Source organism: Capsicum annuum, chromosome 8 (genome assembly GCF_002878395.1).
Source record: "Capsicum annuum cultivar UCD-10X-F1 chromosome 8, UCD10Xv1.1, whole genome shotgun sequence".
Lineage (NCBI taxonomy): Eukaryota > Viridiplantae > Streptophyta > Magnoliopsida > Solanales > Solanaceae > Capsicum > Capsicum annuum.
Genome location: NC_061118.1, coordinates 165,589,793 through 165,607,295, shown reverse-complemented (window position 1 = coordinate 165,607,295; position 17,503 = coordinate 165,589,793). Strand labels below are relative to the sequence as shown.

The 17,503-nt window shown below is 33.0% G+C and overlaps 3 protein-coding genes across 3 annotated transcripts; 2 read left to right on the top strand and 1 right to left on the bottom strand.

Annotated features, from left to right (window-relative positions):
- Window positions 1-1,886: 1,886 nt before the first annotated feature.
- LOC107840233 (leucine-rich repeat receptor-like protein kinase PEPR2) lies at window positions 1,887-3,579 on the top strand. Its single transcript, XM_016684032.2, has one exon. It carries the CDS (start codon window positions 2,258-2,260, stop codon window positions 3,404-3,406), a length of 1,149 nt encoding a protein of 382 aa, XP_016539518.1. The 5' UTR covers window positions 1,887-2,257; the 3' UTR covers window positions 3,407-3,579.
- A 1,735-nt stretch (window positions 3,580-5,314) lies between these two features.
- On the top strand, window positions 5,315-9,032 carry LOC107840232 (stress enhanced protein 1, chloroplastic). Its single transcript, XM_016684031.2, has 4 exons — window positions 5,315-5,600; window positions 5,694-5,786; window positions 8,067-8,248; window positions 8,749-9,032. Exons 1-4 carry the CDS (start codon window positions 5,555-5,557, stop codon window positions 8,851-8,853), a joined length of 426 nt encoding a protein of 141 aa, XP_016539517.1. The 5' UTR covers window positions 5,315-5,554; the 3' UTR covers window positions 8,854-9,032.
- An 870-nt stretch (window positions 9,033-9,902) lies between these two features.
- Window positions 9,903-13,865, bottom strand: LOC107840231 (probable LRR receptor-like serine/threonine-protein kinase At4g37250). Its single transcript, XM_016684029.2, has 2 exons — window positions 11,844-13,865; window positions 9,903-10,803 (listed from the first exon to the last, which is right to left on the bottom strand). Exons 1-2 carry the CDS (start codon window positions 13,513-13,515, stop codon window positions 10,133-10,135), a joined length of 2,343 nt encoding a protein of 780 aa, XP_016539515.1. The 5' UTR covers window positions 13,516-13,865; the 3' UTR covers window positions 9,903-10,132.
- Between the last annotated feature and the right edge of the window lie 3,638 nt (window positions 13,866-17,503).

Genomic DNA, 17,503 nt, shown 5'->3' with positions numbered 1-17,503 from the left:
TTTTTTTTGGATATAAACAGTCAGCATTTCTGCAAAGTAAGAAAAAAGATATCCCCGTACTCCCTCTAATAGATTCCTTCCTGACATTTCTTTTTGTTATTTTTTTTCCCCTTAAGGGAAAACGACAAAAAGAATGCATATAAACTTAGTTAGAACCATTAGTGTGATTCTAATTAACATGTAATCTCTAAAATATTCCATTTAGAAAAAGGAGAAGGTAACTAATTAAAAGGGAGTGCTGGTTAGCTTTTAAGGTTATTCGATCGGTTCTAACTCAATCTTACAATTATTGGTTTTGGGATCGGTTTCGAAAATTTTATGATATGTTTTTCCACCTGCATTTGTTGCAATTTGGAAATACAATTTTTCTTGAGTCCAAGATATATCGGAGATAGTCTATTTATCCCACAAAGTGATAGGATTATGCATACACTCACTCAAGGATGGAGACACATCTTTTTCCTCTCTCTCTCTCTTTTTTTTTTTTTTTTTTTTAATAATGTTTACTTCTTTTTTATGTGTTTAGTTAGGTGAAAATCTATATTAGTCCAGGGGCGGATGCATGTAGTCTTTTTGGGTGTTTGAGCATTTATTGATCTCGATAAAAATTTTATATATTTATATAAAAAATACAATAAAATCGATTATGAAGTATTGTTGAGCACTCATAGATAAAAATGGTTGTTGGGTACTTTGATTTTGATGTGGAATTTAAGAACCTTTAAGCATGAACTGGTGTGGGTTTGATTTCGAGTAGCAACACACTTTTTTTTCTTTAAAGGAAATGAGCAACCACAACCTTCAAATTCTGAATCCGTCCTTATATTAGTCACATATGGTTTAGATTATAATTTAATGCATGTATCATATATGTTAACTCTCTTTGATTTTTTTTTGTGTTTAATTCTTTGTATTGTGAACTTTTTTACTAAAATTTCTAATTTTGTCATTTTATTCACCTTACTTTTAATTAGAGGCGGAGTTAAAATTTTAACTAAGAAGGTTCCATATTTGAAAAAAACCTAGCGGAAGAAGGTTATACCTACTATAAATACATTAAAAAAAAATTTATTATGTATAAACGATATACATTTTTTTTTTGTTGTTGAAGGGGGCGAGAATGAATTCCTACCAAATGACTGGCTGCACCCTGCTCCTAACAAACTCCACTAATGAGATAACGCTGAATATGTGTTATTGTTGGGATCAATTCTGGAAGTTCATAAATCTACCAAAAAGTTGATTTTAGCGTTTTCTTAATGTCAATGCCATCTTTTTCATTTTAGGCGCACCTATCAAATTAGTTAGAGACTAATTGACAAAACCTTCTAATTCATACATGTATAATCATTAAAAAGGGTCATTATAAGGTAGTTATCAAAAGTTTTTCATTAAGTTTTTCCGAAAATAATTTCTACACAACTGACCAAACGCCCATGTTCCTAAAAGATGCACCTTTGGCTTTGATGAATAGAAGAATTGCAGAGATAAAAATGTTGTTAAACTTTATGGAAACAATAATGCACCGTCTACATATGGGCGATTCGCCAGACCATCATATTCTTCCCACTCACCTAATTCATTCTTCAAATGCATAATCATCCCTCACCTAACAATTTTCCATTCTCCACCTCTACGTACCTACTGTTTTCTCTTTACCGTATAGAATTACCCGATACATGTATTTATAAGATAATATCATCAAAATAATTGATAAAATATTTGACATATGCACAAAATAGTTCAAAAATCACTATTTTTTGTAAAGCGAACAAATACATAGTCTTATGATATATGTAACGCTTAATATATCTCAAAACTCAAATTTTTGAAATAAGCCTATTCTTATTTTGTGCCAAACATATGAGTTGTCTTATTCTTGTTAACAATGATCTTATAATCATAGGGACGCGCGCTGAATAATTTTATCATTCCTAATTGTTTAGCAAGCACCTGCTCACCAACCCTATAATGTATAGCCCCTAAACTAAACCATATAACAGCAAATCCAATACGTATATAATAAGTGCACTATTTTGATTAATCACCACTCAAAACAAATCATAGCTTTGCTAATCCTAATCCTCTCTCTCTCTCTCTCTCTCTCTATATATATATATATGTATATACTGCTCTCCAGCAAATGATACAAAGATATCATCAGTGGACTTCCAACAGACCCCACAGTTGCCTAAACCACCAGAACCCTCCATTACAAAACCCAAAATCTTTGATCATATTGTAGCCATTTTCAAATATGTCAAAATCAATCACCTTTATTTTCTTCTTTCTCTTTCTTTATTCAGTTTCATCAGTTCAATCAATTCCTCCATCTTCAGACATCCTTGCCCTTCAAGCTTTTAAAGCTGCCATTAAACCTTCATCTATCCCTTCATATTCTTGTTTAGGTTCTTGGAATTTCACCACCGATCCTTGTGCTGTTCCTCGTGTCACCCATTTTACTTGTGGACTTTCTTGTAGTTCTGGTAACAGAGTCACTGAACTTACTCTTGATCCTGCTGGTTATGCAGGGACACTTACTCCATTAATTTCTAAGTTAACTCAGCTCGTTACTCTTGATCTTCAGAACAACAATTTCTATGGACCAATTCCTTCGTCTTTGTCTTCTTTGCCTAATCTCAAGAACCTGGTTCTTCGTCTCAATTCATTTTCTGGTTCGGTACCGCCATCAGTCACTTTCCTGAGTTCTTTAGTATCACTTGATCTTGCTCATAATTCGATCTCTGGGCTACCAAATTCGATGAATAAGTTAACTAGCTTGAGAAGATTTGATGTCAGTTACAATAAGCTTACTGGTTCACTACCAAAATTGCCTCCGAATCTACTAGAACTTGCAGCAAAGGGAAACATGTTATCTGGGTCACTTTTAAAGTCTTCTTTTTATGGGTTAAATCAGCTGGAAGTTGTGGAGCTAAGTGAAAACTTTTTGTCTGGAACTATTGAACCTTGGTTCTTTCAGTTACCGGCACTACAACAAGTTGACATGGCGAATAACAGCTTTACACTTGTCCAGATCTCAGCGGTGGTAAGTTCAAACAGTGACCTCGTCGCTGTTGATTTGGGTTTCAACAAACTCGAAGGAAATTTACCTGTAAATCTCGCGGTTTTTCCTCGATTGTCTTCGTTGTCTTTGAGGTACAACAAGTTTCGTGGGCCAATTCCATGGCAATACAGTAGAAAGGCAACGTTGAATAGGCTGTATCTTGACGGGAATTTCTTGAATGGGTCGCCGCCGGCGGGATTTTTCGGGCGGCAAACGTCCGTGACGGGGAGTTTAGGGGATAATTGTTTACAAAAATGTCCGATATCTTCGCAACTTTGCTTAAAATCACAGAAACCTACGTCGATTTGTCAGCAAGCTTATGGTGGGAAACCAAAGTCTTAGTTGTGTCAGTCCATGTTTCTGAGATTTTTTTTGGTTTTCATATTGTAATAGTTGGAGTATTATTATATTCTTTAGATAAGAAAAATCCCATTTTGGTATTTTGTTATGCTCATTTGTATAGTGTATAGTACTATGATAATCTTGGCAATTTCAGTGCCAAAATTTGCATTCTATATCTATAATGGCTTGGCTGTTGAAAATTGTTGTGTTGTTGGGAAATAGTTATTTTGGTATTAGTTATTTGAGATTATTTAGGATAATTTATTTTATCATTATGGTGTAAATGGTGGATAAGTTATTTTCGTATTGACTAATATCTCCGACTAAATATGAGATAAAATAATACTTTCTCTGTTTAAAAAAGAATGATCTATTTTTTTTAGTCCGTTTAAAAAAGAATGATTCTTTTTCTTTTATTTTTTGGTAATACTTTACTTTCAACTTTCCACATGACATGTTTAGCACCACAAGATTTTGAAACATTTGACACAATTTTAATTTAAGGCCACAAGATTCAAAGTCTTTTGTATTTTCTTAAATTTTGTGTCAAGTCAAAATAGGTTATTCGTTTTGAAACGGAGAAAGTATCTCATTTTATTTCGACACTATTCCTTTGCCTCACACCAAATAATCCTTAATGGTGAAATAAAGGTTTATATGGGTCTATAAATAAAAGGTTTATATGGGTCTATAAATAAAAGTAAATTAGTCCAAATGAGACTTTATCTATTTATATAAGAAGTAAAAGGACTCGTAATTCAATTAATCTTTTGGTGAAGGGATTTTTCTTGCCACTAAAGGATGTAGTGCAATGGATGAGAATGTTTCTCCCTTAATCAAAGGTCTCGGTTTCGAGTCTTAAATATAAAATTTTTTTTGGTAGGGAGCAATACTCCCGAATGGTGTCCTACTCGATGCAAAATCCGAATCAGTTGGACTCTAATGCGGATATTGATGCGGATACCGAACACTGAATAGGAAAAAAAAAAAAGGATTTTTCTTTTCCGTTTGTATTTCGAAAAGCTCATTTAGGAAGTGATCCGGTTTTGTTTAATCTAGTTTTCTACTTCCCTTCATCAACTTATCTTTTATTTATGAATTATTATAAATTTCTTTCTCTTTTTTTTGTTATTGCAAATTTGTGTCTTTTTTTAATGCAATCAGTACTTTTGTTATTCAACTGACAAAAGGTATCATTTGGCTCACTTTCCCACTCGAAATAGTTTATTTTTTCCCAAAAAGTAAACTTTCAAATTACACTTATGTGATGTAATAGAACTTTTAACTTTAACCCTAATACTAATCCCTATGGCAAATCAAAATACTTTAGTGATATTAGAATTGAAAAAATAAGAAGAAATTAATTTATTCTTAATTTTCTAGAACGATATACATTTTGAACCAAATTTATCCAGTTAAACATTTGGAATAGACCAGAGAGAGATATAATATGGCAAATTCAAGTCAAAACTGAGCTGCTAGTTTTGTTTTTTTAAAAAATAGGTACTAATTATATTGACATTAACTCAATTTTGTTTGCCATTTATGTTGAAAGTACATAAAGTTATTGGATAGTTGTTTGTTGCTCTGATTATTCTCTTACCTGAACAGAAAGGGTATCTATGTTAGGTCATTTAATTTGCAACAAGTTGGACAGCTAAAAAATATTAGTGTAATTGAATGGAGGTTGGTATTGGTACCTAAGCAGTTTGTCATTGTTTATAAACCCAATTAGATTTCGTATCAACAAATGTATTTAACAAATATTTGATCTAATCCAGACAAATATAGCAGCCCTTCTTTACTTCATTGTATATTTCAACAGCTTCTACCTTCGTTCATATTTGATTTGACACATTCTTAAAAAATACTAATAAATAAAAGAATTTTGTATTATATTACTTTTTTGAATTTAACAAATTCAGTGCTTTGGATAATGACTATAGGTAATAACAACTCTTGTATGGATTTTGCATAGCCCAATAACAAAGGATGCTTAAACCCGGAAGGCCCAAAATAAACTTAACCAAAGCTCAAAGATGCACATAACATCTCAGAAGACGACACGTGTCAGATAATTAGAAACACTATTTTTTTAGAAAGATAGATAGAAATTGAGAGGTCCAGTTTTCATAATTCCCACCAGATATGGCTGTAGTTCAAATTTCCAGCTCTCTCTGCACTTCAATTTATGGTAATTCTGTTAATAATTTCTTCCCTTTTTGTTTCTAAGACCGAAAGAATTTACAATAACTTTTCTTTTTTCTTTTTTTTTTTTTGGGTGCAGATGGTGTTATGTCATATCCAGTAAGCCTTTCTTCTAGTAGAGGTTCAACTTGTACTCAATTTAGGTCTGCTTTTGCAACTGGTTCTCCCCTCTGTAAGCACACCTTCCCTTTTTCTTTCTTCTTTCTTTTTGGGGTTATATATAATCAATTGATGCATTGTAATTTGGTGAACAACATAAATCCCGACAGTTATAATTCCAGACATTTTACGTAATTACTGAAAATCTCAGTTTTGGATCTGTTGAGATACATAATTAGCTCCTGATACATCAAACGAAGATACTTTTTTTTTTTTTAAAGATACATAGTTAGCTCCCGATACATTTTTTCCAATTTTGGGTCTGTTCAAATACATACTCCCTCCGTCCCAAATTTCCTAATTTGATTTCTCATTTTACTTGTCTTTTTTCATTAATCAAGACGAAGACGAGACAATTTTTTCCCCCTTTATACCCTTAGTAATTGATTATTCCTTGTTACTAGCATTGAATTATCAAATCCTGAAAAATGTTGCAATCCCTAATCATCCATGCAAAAAGTGTTTTGGTATCATCCATATAATGACTCCATCAATATAGGAACTAACAACATGACACAATTAATAGGGGCAAAATGGTAAAGTTACATTATCAATCATTGTTTTCTTAATAGTTGTGTCATCTCAATTTGGGATGGGTAATTTGAGACGGACGGAGTAATTAGCTTCCGATGCATCAAACGAAGATACATTATTAGTTGCGATTTTTGTAATTACTTTGTAAGGGTGGGGATTTTTTTAAATATAGTAATAAGTTAAGGTGTATGCCTATGTTATTTTTTCCTTGTAATTTCTCTCTATATAGGTCAGAATGAAAGGGTTTCAAGATGTTCTAAATTAGCTGACTTAAAAATACAACTTTTAGACAATTTTATGTTGACCATGTTATTTAGGTCTTAATAGACTATATATAGATTCTTTTATCTTTTCAGGTTCATAGTTTCTGGGAGTTATCTAGAGTTCTGAAGATAAATTTATCCTCTACTTAATTATTTATAATAAATAAAGATGGATGAAAGTACTAGACGCTAGCTTTTTAAATTAATAACCCTGAGAATATGCATCATTTGTTGTCATTTTCTTTACGGGAAAGGAACAAATATACCCTCGAACTATGATAAATGGTACGTATATATCTTCCGTCATACTTTGGATACACATATGCCTCTACTTGAGAGGCATATATGTACCATTTCATTAATGGTAGGGGCATCTGTGTACCCAAAGTATGACGGAGGGTATGTTCGTACCATTTATCATACTTCGAGGGTATATTTGTCCCTTTTCCTTTTTCTTTATTTGCCTTCAGTCTTTGTATATCTGTATCCATGGTCTTCGGCGTATCATGACTATATATGAATTTCACGTGCTTTCAAACGAAGAGGACTATTTGGGCTTAGCATGAACCAAGGGATTTCATCAATTATGAATAACAAATGTTAAGAAATCTAGCACAATCCTATCATGACTTTAAGATCGTGGAACTTATGACACTCAGAAATATGTGTGGTAGAACATTTAATCAGTGAACACATATCCAAATCTATTATGATTCTACGTTGCTCAGATTCTCCAAATAATATGTTGTATCCATGATAGATCCTCCAAGAATGCACTGCTTTTGGAGAACCCGACATACGCCCATCGGCATTTTTGAAGAGTTCGAGCAACATAGATTACTATTCTTGTGCGGTTGATCAACTCTGGTATCTTTGCAGTCGATGATTCGGAGACAAAACTCATCTTTCTCCCTCCCTCTCCTTTTTCTTTAGTTGACATTTATAGAGAACATTATCCTTTCTTTAGGGAGAGTAGACTAGTTATCCATGAAAGTCTTTTGTATCAAGTTCCATCATATGAGTAGTTACTTAACCATTTAATTAGAGAGACTTTGATATAATAGATTTTGGCCTCAATATTTATATAAATTAATTACAACTTAATAACCAAACAGATACGTGCAGTTTATCACGTCGGTCACACCTTAAAAGCACGCGGGGAAGAATGCAAGTTTTCTTTATTCTTGGTGTTCAAGCATAATGCTTGCATCTTTTCTTTTCTTTTATAGTTTTTGTGTGGTGGTGTGGCCTGGGCAGAGTGATTTGGGTATGCTATAGTTCTATGTATAGTTGGAGCCATTTACATTGCAAGTTATCTTTGTACTGGTGTTCGAGCTGGATGGTTGCATCTTTTTTCTGTTCTTTTACTATATGTTTTAAGTGGTGGTGTGGCCTGGCAGAGTTCTTTGGTATGCTATATTTCTATGTATATTTGGAGCCATTTTAAATTTGAGAGTCCCTGAGCTAATGGTTAGGAACTGATCCTCAATTGGCAGTGACCAGGAACAGTTATTCTCAGATAAAAGCTGTTCCAAGGAATGCAGCATCAGTTTCCATACGATGCGAGCAGAGTTCCAAGGAAGGAAGTAGTTTGGACATATGGCTTGGTCGATCTGCCATGGTTGGTTTTGCAGCTGCTATTAGTGTAGAAATAGCTACAGGCAAAGGACTTCTGGAGGTAGAGCACTTATTCTCATCTTTTTCATGCATATATTATATCACATTTGACCAATAACAATTGCAGCAGAACGGATTACATTGTGCATGTACTTTGATATTTCAGCTCTTACGAAATTACAACTCATCCTAATGTCAGTTATCTGTAGATTGAAAACATGATGTTTGATATACTCTCCATCTAAACGCAAAATGTTTTTTTTTTTCAAAAAAAAAAGAAGCTCCCCTCATGCATCCAAAGACATTAGACTGTCATGTTGCAAAAGTTGAAAATTAGAGTACACTCAAACATCATAGTAACTGAGTTCAGCAGACCCATGTATTTGAGTTTCTGCTTTCGGGTTATGATGCTGAATGTTCTCTAGTTTGTTTATTTATCTCTATGTAGGAGTTTGTTTTATCTGTCTCATGTTTCATTGTGTCATTTTAATACTATGATTGACTGTTTGATGAGCAACTACATGATTAGTTGTTAAAGTTGATTCTATTTTTTTTTTCCAGAATTTCGGGATCTCAGGGCCCTTACCTACAGTAGCATTGGCAGTCACTGCATTGGTGGGAGTTCTGACCGCGGTCTTCATCTTCCAGTCTGCATCAAAGAACTGATTATTTCTTTATCTTCCTGTTTTATGTATCTAAAGGGTATATTGTTGTATCCTTATTCATCTAGACGAATATTATTATCAATTTGTCAATAGAAACTCTATTTACGGCAGAATTTTCCCTTTCTTAAACCTTGTAAAAATTTGTTTCTGCTTACAATGTGCAAGTGCTCATTCACTCAACATTATAAACTTGCTTTTGCTAATATTTACACTTTCCTACGTCTACTGACATGTCAAAGCAGTTGGAGGAAAAAAAACTGGTACTATTATCTGGAGTTGCTACTTTAGTTCATGCCAACATAGACCATCAACAATTGATGTTATTCAGCTAACTTTGGCGCGCGAAATTATCATATCCATACTGGTAAGAGATAGCAGGTATCTGATACCTATGGAATAGTCCATGTATACAACTAGACATTATTGTTATTTAGTGAAGAACAACTCTCGTATAAAATTTCATTGAAACGAAGTATATGAGTTTTTTGAGAAAGCTTTTTAGAAGTTAATAAATAGAGTTGTTCTTTTTGTGACGAGAAAAGTGCCTTTGTGCATTTTTTTTTTTTAATCTTTTTGAGAAAAAAAAAGTGACATTGCATATTATATTGGAAGTTATTTCCTATATCTTTTAGTATTAGTTTATACAAAGTATGAGAATATCAAATACATAAAAATATTTTAATTTGCCAAAGCCAAAAAGAGAAAAGAAAGGCTACGATGGAGCCTTGATTACTCAAGTAGTGAATTGATTAGCTCACCTTTTTGACCACTAAAGCAAATCAACGCACCACTTTGGCTATATTCCAACAGCTCAATTTAAGCAACTCTCCTTTTTACCTTTCTCAATAAACGATACTTAACAACAAAGATATCTCACAAGTAAATCAGGGTCTGCTGCAATTTAACCTGTCATAAACAGAGATATACGGACGAATTCAAGATTTGAAGTTGGATTCGAAACTCTTAATACCTTAGGTTGTTGATTTCTATAATAATAATGACCTTTAGTTATCATTGGTGTAAACTAGTAAAGTAGTTCCTCTAACAATATTTAGAAGTTAAACTCAAATAAATACACTCTTGATCAATTTGTCAAACTTACAGCACTTTCATCAGTTACAACACAACGGTTCTTCTCCTCTTTATGTAGCAAAACTCTTTCCAAGTCAAAAGAAGAACAAATTAAAGAGAGATACCTACAGCCAACAACACTTTATACATGCACCCAACCCCAAATTATAACAACTACTTTATAGCTTTTCTTGGTCCCAACATAATGATTAGTAATGTGAATAACCTGGTACTTTGTCAAGCACATGAAGGACATCTTTCATTGTAGGCCTTTTTGTTGGATTCAATGATGCACAACTAAACCCTAACTTAAACAATGACACCGTGGTCTCTTCCCTGCTCTCCACGTCAGCTCTTATCGCCACATCGGCCATCCTCAAAACCCAGTTCACATCATCATCTACTGAACCGGTGGTCCACTGGCTCAACTCCCGGTCCGAAAACACTTTCCCGGTTAGAAGCTCAAGCAGCACAATCCCAAATGAGTAAACATCCCATTTTGGACTAGGCTTGAGGCTCTCCAACGACTCCGGTGCGTGGTAGGGGGACGTGCACCCCACGAACCCAGCCGGCGCAATGTAAGGGCTTCCGTGATGAACCGGCTGATCATTTAAACCGTCCCGGGAGGACGTGGACCGCTTGCTACCGAAATGCCGGGCCGAATTGTCCGGTTTGCATGTATTTTTACCATGCATTAGCCCATGCAGCCCAAGGTCACTTATTATAGGCTCCATATCAGGTGTAAAGAGAATGTTACTAGGTTTAATATTGCCATGTACGTGTTTCTTTTCGTGGATGTAGGTCAATCCTCTTGCAATTCCTTTTGCTATCTTGAGCCGGACTTCATATGATAAATGGTAAGGAGAGGAACCAACTTTTCCTGAAAATGTTGAACAATAATAATGTTTAGCAAATACTAAAAAATTGAAGTGCGATATGTCCAACTATATACAATGAAAACATACCCAATGTAATCCTATAGGTTGGGTCTTTGTTTCGAGAGATCTCCCTCGACTCAAGTATCACATATCAAAATCAGTAGGAAAGAAATATAGAATCTAAGAGGACATATAGTAAATAATAAGGAATGCATTACATAACGAATTAGTATCAAGCCTAATCCGACCCTGCAATTCTCTACTAAATTTCTATCCTAATTTGCGATGTCCATGCCCTTTTATCTGAGTGTGAATATGTCTAATTAATTTCTAAAAATCAGCTAACATGAGTGTTCATATTAATAGTATATATACCCCTAATTTTGTTAAGAGCGACCGTTTGTGGTACAATGTTTGAGTATCGTAGTAGGGTGCACATGTATTTTGGCGTATTATATGTATTGTAGTATAGTTAGGGGACTTTCACGGATCGTGACAAAGTCACATGGAGGACCATTGGGAGCCTCAAACACAATCACATATGAAGTATAGTCTGCAAAATCAGTAACGAAAATCCATGCCTATGCATATATAGTATATGTACACTAAAACTAAAAAACTCTGTTTTTCTAATGACAAAGACAGTACACTTAATACTCCAGTATTTATTACTACCTCTAAACTATAGTCTTTAGTGTTTGCTTTAAGTGCCAAATCAGGGAATGTTACAGCAAATATACCAGTGACATTAAATGAAAGATAGATGCACTTAAACAGTCAGAATATTTTCGGGTAATTATGTCGATAAGGACAGAAAAGATTTATCAAAATTGTAGCTATGAATATATAATTAGACTCTATTTTGAATAATCAGAAATTTTGGGGGTAATTGTGATATGAAATGATTTTTAAGTGGAAACCATGCATATTTATTTTTTAAAAACTATTAATTTCCTTCGTACGAAACACAATCTCTGCAAAATTTCATCAAGTAATCTAATGAAGAAATAAAGAGAATGGAAATGAAAGAAAAAGAACTTACTGTAACCAATATTGGCTAAGCTTCCATTAGTAACATAGTCATAGATGACCAATTTCTCATCATCTCCCCAATAAAATCCTCTAACACGAACAAGATTTGGATGCCTTAGCTTGTTAATAGCTTTAATTTGTTGCTCAAAATCCTTCAATTTTTCAACGCCACTTTCACCAATTCTCCTAACAGCAAATGCAGTACCATCTTCTAATACAGCTTTGTAAACTATGCTAGCTCCACTTGACCCCAAAATATAAGCTGAAGCTTTCAATAAAGTCTCTAGCTCTAGTTCTGTTTCACCATCTACCATCACAAATGACCTTTCTGGTTTCTTGTTTTTGTCATTCTTTTGTTCTGTTTCATACTCAATTTGGTCTTCGCTTTCTTGATTTTTGCTGTCATCGGTATCTGATGAACTTTCTTGATTTGTAGTCAAGCATGGCCAACTAGGAAAACTTGAACTTCTTGTAGTAGTAGTAGTAGTAGTATCTTTTTCCTTTACAACTAGTACTACTGGTGGTTCTGGTGTTTTGTTGTATTTTTGGTCTTTGTGAATTGAGCTTTCTATGGTTGACTCACTTGCTTTTTTCTTCTTTAATTTGTAGACATAAAGAAAGACAACAGCAAGAACTCCAACACCAGCTAAGTCACCAACTATGATTCCCACTATGGTACCTGGTTTAAGCCCATGTTGTTGTTGATTCTGAGCTGCAGTTTCTGCTGTACCATCAGAATCTTGAAGTGGGGTTGAGTTAATTTCTTTTGGTATGGCTGCAATCGCTGGAGGATTAGTTGAGATATTCGGTGGAGATGAAAGTGTTGAAGGGATTGTGCACAGTTTCTTGAGTGGTTTGCCACAAAGATCTGTGTTTCCTGCGAAGAACTCAGTTTTCTGGTTTGATAAGGCTATTGACTCTGGGATTGCACCTGTGAGGCTATTGAAAGAAAGATCAATTGTAGCATTAGCTGGTATTTTCTGGGCAAATTGTGGTGACACTAAGCCTGAGAGCTTGTTTGAAGAAAGGTTCAAGTATTTCAAGCTATCACCACCAAAGTCATCAGGCAATGTTCCATTCAACAAGTTGGAAGAAAGATCCAACACTTCAACAAACTGAAATCCACTTGGTACTGTGCCAGAAAAATGGTTGTTCCTTAAAGAAACAACTGCTAGATTCTGCAAAGAACTCAGCTTTTGTGGAAGATTTCCAACCAATGCATTGACAGAGAGATTTAGAACCTTTAGGCTCTTTAACTCTCCAACAGACTCTGGAAGTACACCAGTAATGGCATTGTTTGACAGCGAAAGTACTTGAAGTTCAGAAGCATTGAGAAGTGAAACAGGAAGTGTTCCATTCAAGAAGTTATCAGAAAGATCAATAGTATGAAGGTGTTGAATGAAGCCCAACTCTTCTGGAACAGAACCAACAAGCTTAGAATTTGGGAGTACTAAACTTGCAACTCTAAACATGTCTGGTGCACAAGTGACACCATTCCACAAACATGGGGTTGCATCATTATAGTCCCAATTATCAAGAACTGATAAAGGGTCATCAAGAATAGAGTATTTGAAAGACAACAAAAGAGCACCATCTATGTTGAGACCAAATGAAGGACACAAAAGAAGGAAGAAAAAGACCCCAAATGACCACAAAGGAAAATGCTCTGACAAACTCATCATTTCTTGAACTGATTGTTATTCATCATTACTCAGCATGATACTTGTATACATAAAAAGAAAGAAGAGAAAGAGGAAGAGGTAAACCAACTACTATAGAAGTTGTTTTGGTGACCAGAAAGGTACAAAGTATGGAGAAGAGCAAGGCAAAAAAGTGTTCTGGTTCACTCTGCTACATAGTGACAATAGTGATATTGATATATTAGTAGTAAAAAGGAACATGAGTAAGTATGGGAAAACAAAGTGAATGGCTACTATTATACTTGTTTCTGTCCTTACTCAATATGAGTTTATGTGTACTATAACAATCTAAAACCTTTTTTTTTTATCAAGTCAGTTTTAGTAACACAGGCAAATAACAGTCCACAACAGGTCAATTTATACTCATAGGTACACTGCCAGTAGACTTGGGGTTCGTTTGGTTGAGAACGAGTTATCGTGGAATAACTTATTTTGAGATTATTATATCACTTTTAATGTGGGATAAAAGTTATAATATTATAATCTCGGGATAAGTTATAATTTTATTCTAATCAAGCATAAGATAAACTCATTCTAAAATTAAACTCAAGATTAACTATTCTTTATCTCTCGTACCAAACGAGTCCTACATTACTGGGTCACTTTTTTTTTAATTATTATAAGTAAAGATAATTACCGATAATAAGTGAATTTAATCGCTTAAAAAATAACCTTCTACTATAAATTTACTTGTAGATTGTATAAAATTAAAGTGATTGATCGGAACAATTCCGAACTATGCGGATAACGGAAGCTTAGTGCATTGAGCTGCCTTCGTATGACAAATCATTGATGTACTTCTTACTACTCCCCCCGTTCCGTTTTACTTGACCCTTTATTAAAAATAGTTATTCAATTTATAAAATCTAGAGAAGCTCTTCTTCTAATACCACTCCTATCATTAAATGATATATAAAACGTATAATCCTCAAATTTAGATTTACAAACATAATTAATAAGACTAGTTTGAAAAAATAAATCTCTAATAAATATTTTCTTAAAAAAATATCAATTCAACAAAGATCAAGTAAAACGAAACAAAGTAAGTATAATTTGAGTAGTCATATTCTCTCCCTATACTAAAATATTTATTTCAATTTACTTGCCGAAATTTTATGAAATTAAATTTTTTTTATTAATATACTTTCTTATATTTAATATTAAAATAATTATAGAAAATTAATAGATTTATTTAGAATTCTAAAATATCACTATTAATATTAGCTTGATAAAATATATTTTTAAGAAAACATGTCAAGCCAATCTGAATAAATGAAACATGACAATATAACTCATTAAATTTAGAAAAAGAAAGGAGGGAGGGGAATCTTTGTGTTTTTGGTAGAGGACGTTAACAAAAAGAGAGGTGTAATTAAAGTCCACCTCCTCTTCACTTTTCCCCCCACTCCATTTTCTCCTTTCCCATGCTATGCTAACTCCTTTTCAAATTTACCTCGTGAATGATTATATATATTCTCACCATTTTATATTACTTGATACTACTTAATTAATTGGATATGTTTATAAAAAATATACATATATATATTTTATTAAATTAATTTTATTAATAATATTTTAAAATTTTAAATCTAATTATTATTTATTTATATTATTATTTAGTACTAAAAATAATATAAAAATAAATAATGGAACTTTTTAAATTATTAAAATGAACACGTAAAATAAAACATTAAGGTCTTGTTTGGCCATGAAAATTATTTTTTCCCGGAGTTGGAGTTGAAGATGAAGTTGGAGTTGTATTTGGTCATGAATATATAAATTAAAGTTATTTTTGAAATTTTGTGAGAGAAGTATGAGTGAAAAAAGTGAAAACAAATAAAACTTGTTTTCATTTTTCCAAATAATTTTTCAGAGTTGGAATTGAAAAATTCATGGCCAAATGGTCAGTGACGGACCCAGGATTTAAGCATAGTGGTGCTTAAAAAGTTTAAAAACTGAAAAAAAAGTACAAATCACCTCAATGAGGTACGAACCCGAGACCTACTTTCAATGGAGTACCCTAAGATCAATTTAAATGTCAATGCAAACCCAACCAACTTTTGTTATTGTGGGTGCTTTTATACGTTTTATACCTGTTTTCATATATTTTCTATGTAATTATATTTATTCCACGTCGAATTTAGTGGGTACCGGAGCACCCCAAAATAGAACGTAGGTCCACCCCTGCAAACGGTGCATGTTTTCACTTTGTGAAATAATTTTCGGAAAAAAGGAAAAATTTTCTATGCCAAACGGCTACTAAGTTTTAATATTGGAGCCACAATTATTTTTAGCCTGGCTACTGTTGTTCTGATCAAGAATATAACAAAAAAACCTCAGAAAACTCAATGGCTACTGATTAATTTTGCAGAAAATCAGAGAGGAAAAGTCTCTATTTTCCTTTCATATTCGTTAATGGTTCACTATTAAACAATTATAGAGGAAGACATTGTATGAAAAAATGTTTCTTAATTAGTTGATAGTATAAAAAGATTTAACACTGTCTATAACTTAAATTCATATAATAACAAGTTTCTCTAGTTTCCAATTAGGGTTTGTTCAGAGAACTCTACACAATGGTTACATAACCAAGTACATAGGAAAAAATTAGTAATTACAATGTAATTCTCGGTGTAGACAACTGTAATTATATAGTATTATTTTATTTTCAATAAAATCTAATTCTCAGATAAATGATGATAGATTACAGTAGCTAGGTTTTATGAAATGACTATTGAGTGTCACGGAGACAAACTTTATTTACTCTTGCATGCTAATCAACCGTAAAAAGCAAAATGAAAGGAGAAAATAAAAGTAGAAAGTTAATAGTAGTATGGTTAATTTTGTGCACATTGGCCCTTGCTTTTGTTGTTTAGTAACATTAAGCCCTTTAAAAAAGTGTGTATAATCTGAAAAGACATGAATTCACCGACAATTTTTTTACAATGGGTCCATCAGAAAAGAAATTATGTCATTCAAAGTGAATATTATGTGAGAAAAAAGTTAAATACTAATTTATTATCAACATATATGGGTTATTTATTCTGGTCTTTGATCCTCAACTACTCTACTTTGGTCATACCAAAACAACTAAAATCCAATGATGGACCATAAATAAAAATATAACAAATGTGCTATTAATTAAATCATTTGAATTTCAAACATAGGTCAATAAAACAAGTGACTAATGGCTAATCTACTTGTCAACATATAGCATCTAAATTATTAATAAACCATTTGAATTTCAAAAATACGCTACTAATAATAATAAACCATTTGAATTTCAAAAATACGCTAATAATACAAGTGACTAATGGCTAAGCTACTTTAAAAAGTTTGTCTTATTTCTTATATTGATCATAGCCTCCAATTCCTTAACCAACAAAAACACTAAACTACATGGTCTTATTACAATTATTAATACTTAATTCAAAGTCTATGTTTAGCTTAGTAGAATAATTCCACCGTTTACTTTTGGTTTGTTAGTGTTATTCTTGTGTAATTTAGTGATACATTGAAATTCTTATAAGTTATTAATCCAAGAAAGGTTGCTGAATAAGACTCCAGTATATAAAACAAATCATTTTTTGAAGAAGAATTCATTCAACTCGAAGCCAAAAAGAAAATGAACATTAAATTTGAACCCAATTGACATTTTGATTGGTCTTCTCCTAGATGTGGATTAATTATTTTTTACCCTTTTAGTACGTAAAACCAAATATCTATATTTTCATATATATATACCCCTCTTTAGCTGATTTTGGTATTTACTATTTAGTAAATGTAAACCCGTCATATATTATATGCAAAAGAATATTTATAATACAATGTATTCTGACGAGTTCTAACATGTTACTTGCCTTATTTTTATGATTGCTCGTTTCACGTATATGTAATTACTTTTTAAAAATAATCTAGTAGTACCCCTCCCCCCCCCCCCCCCCCCCCCCCCCCCCCCCCCCCCCCAAAA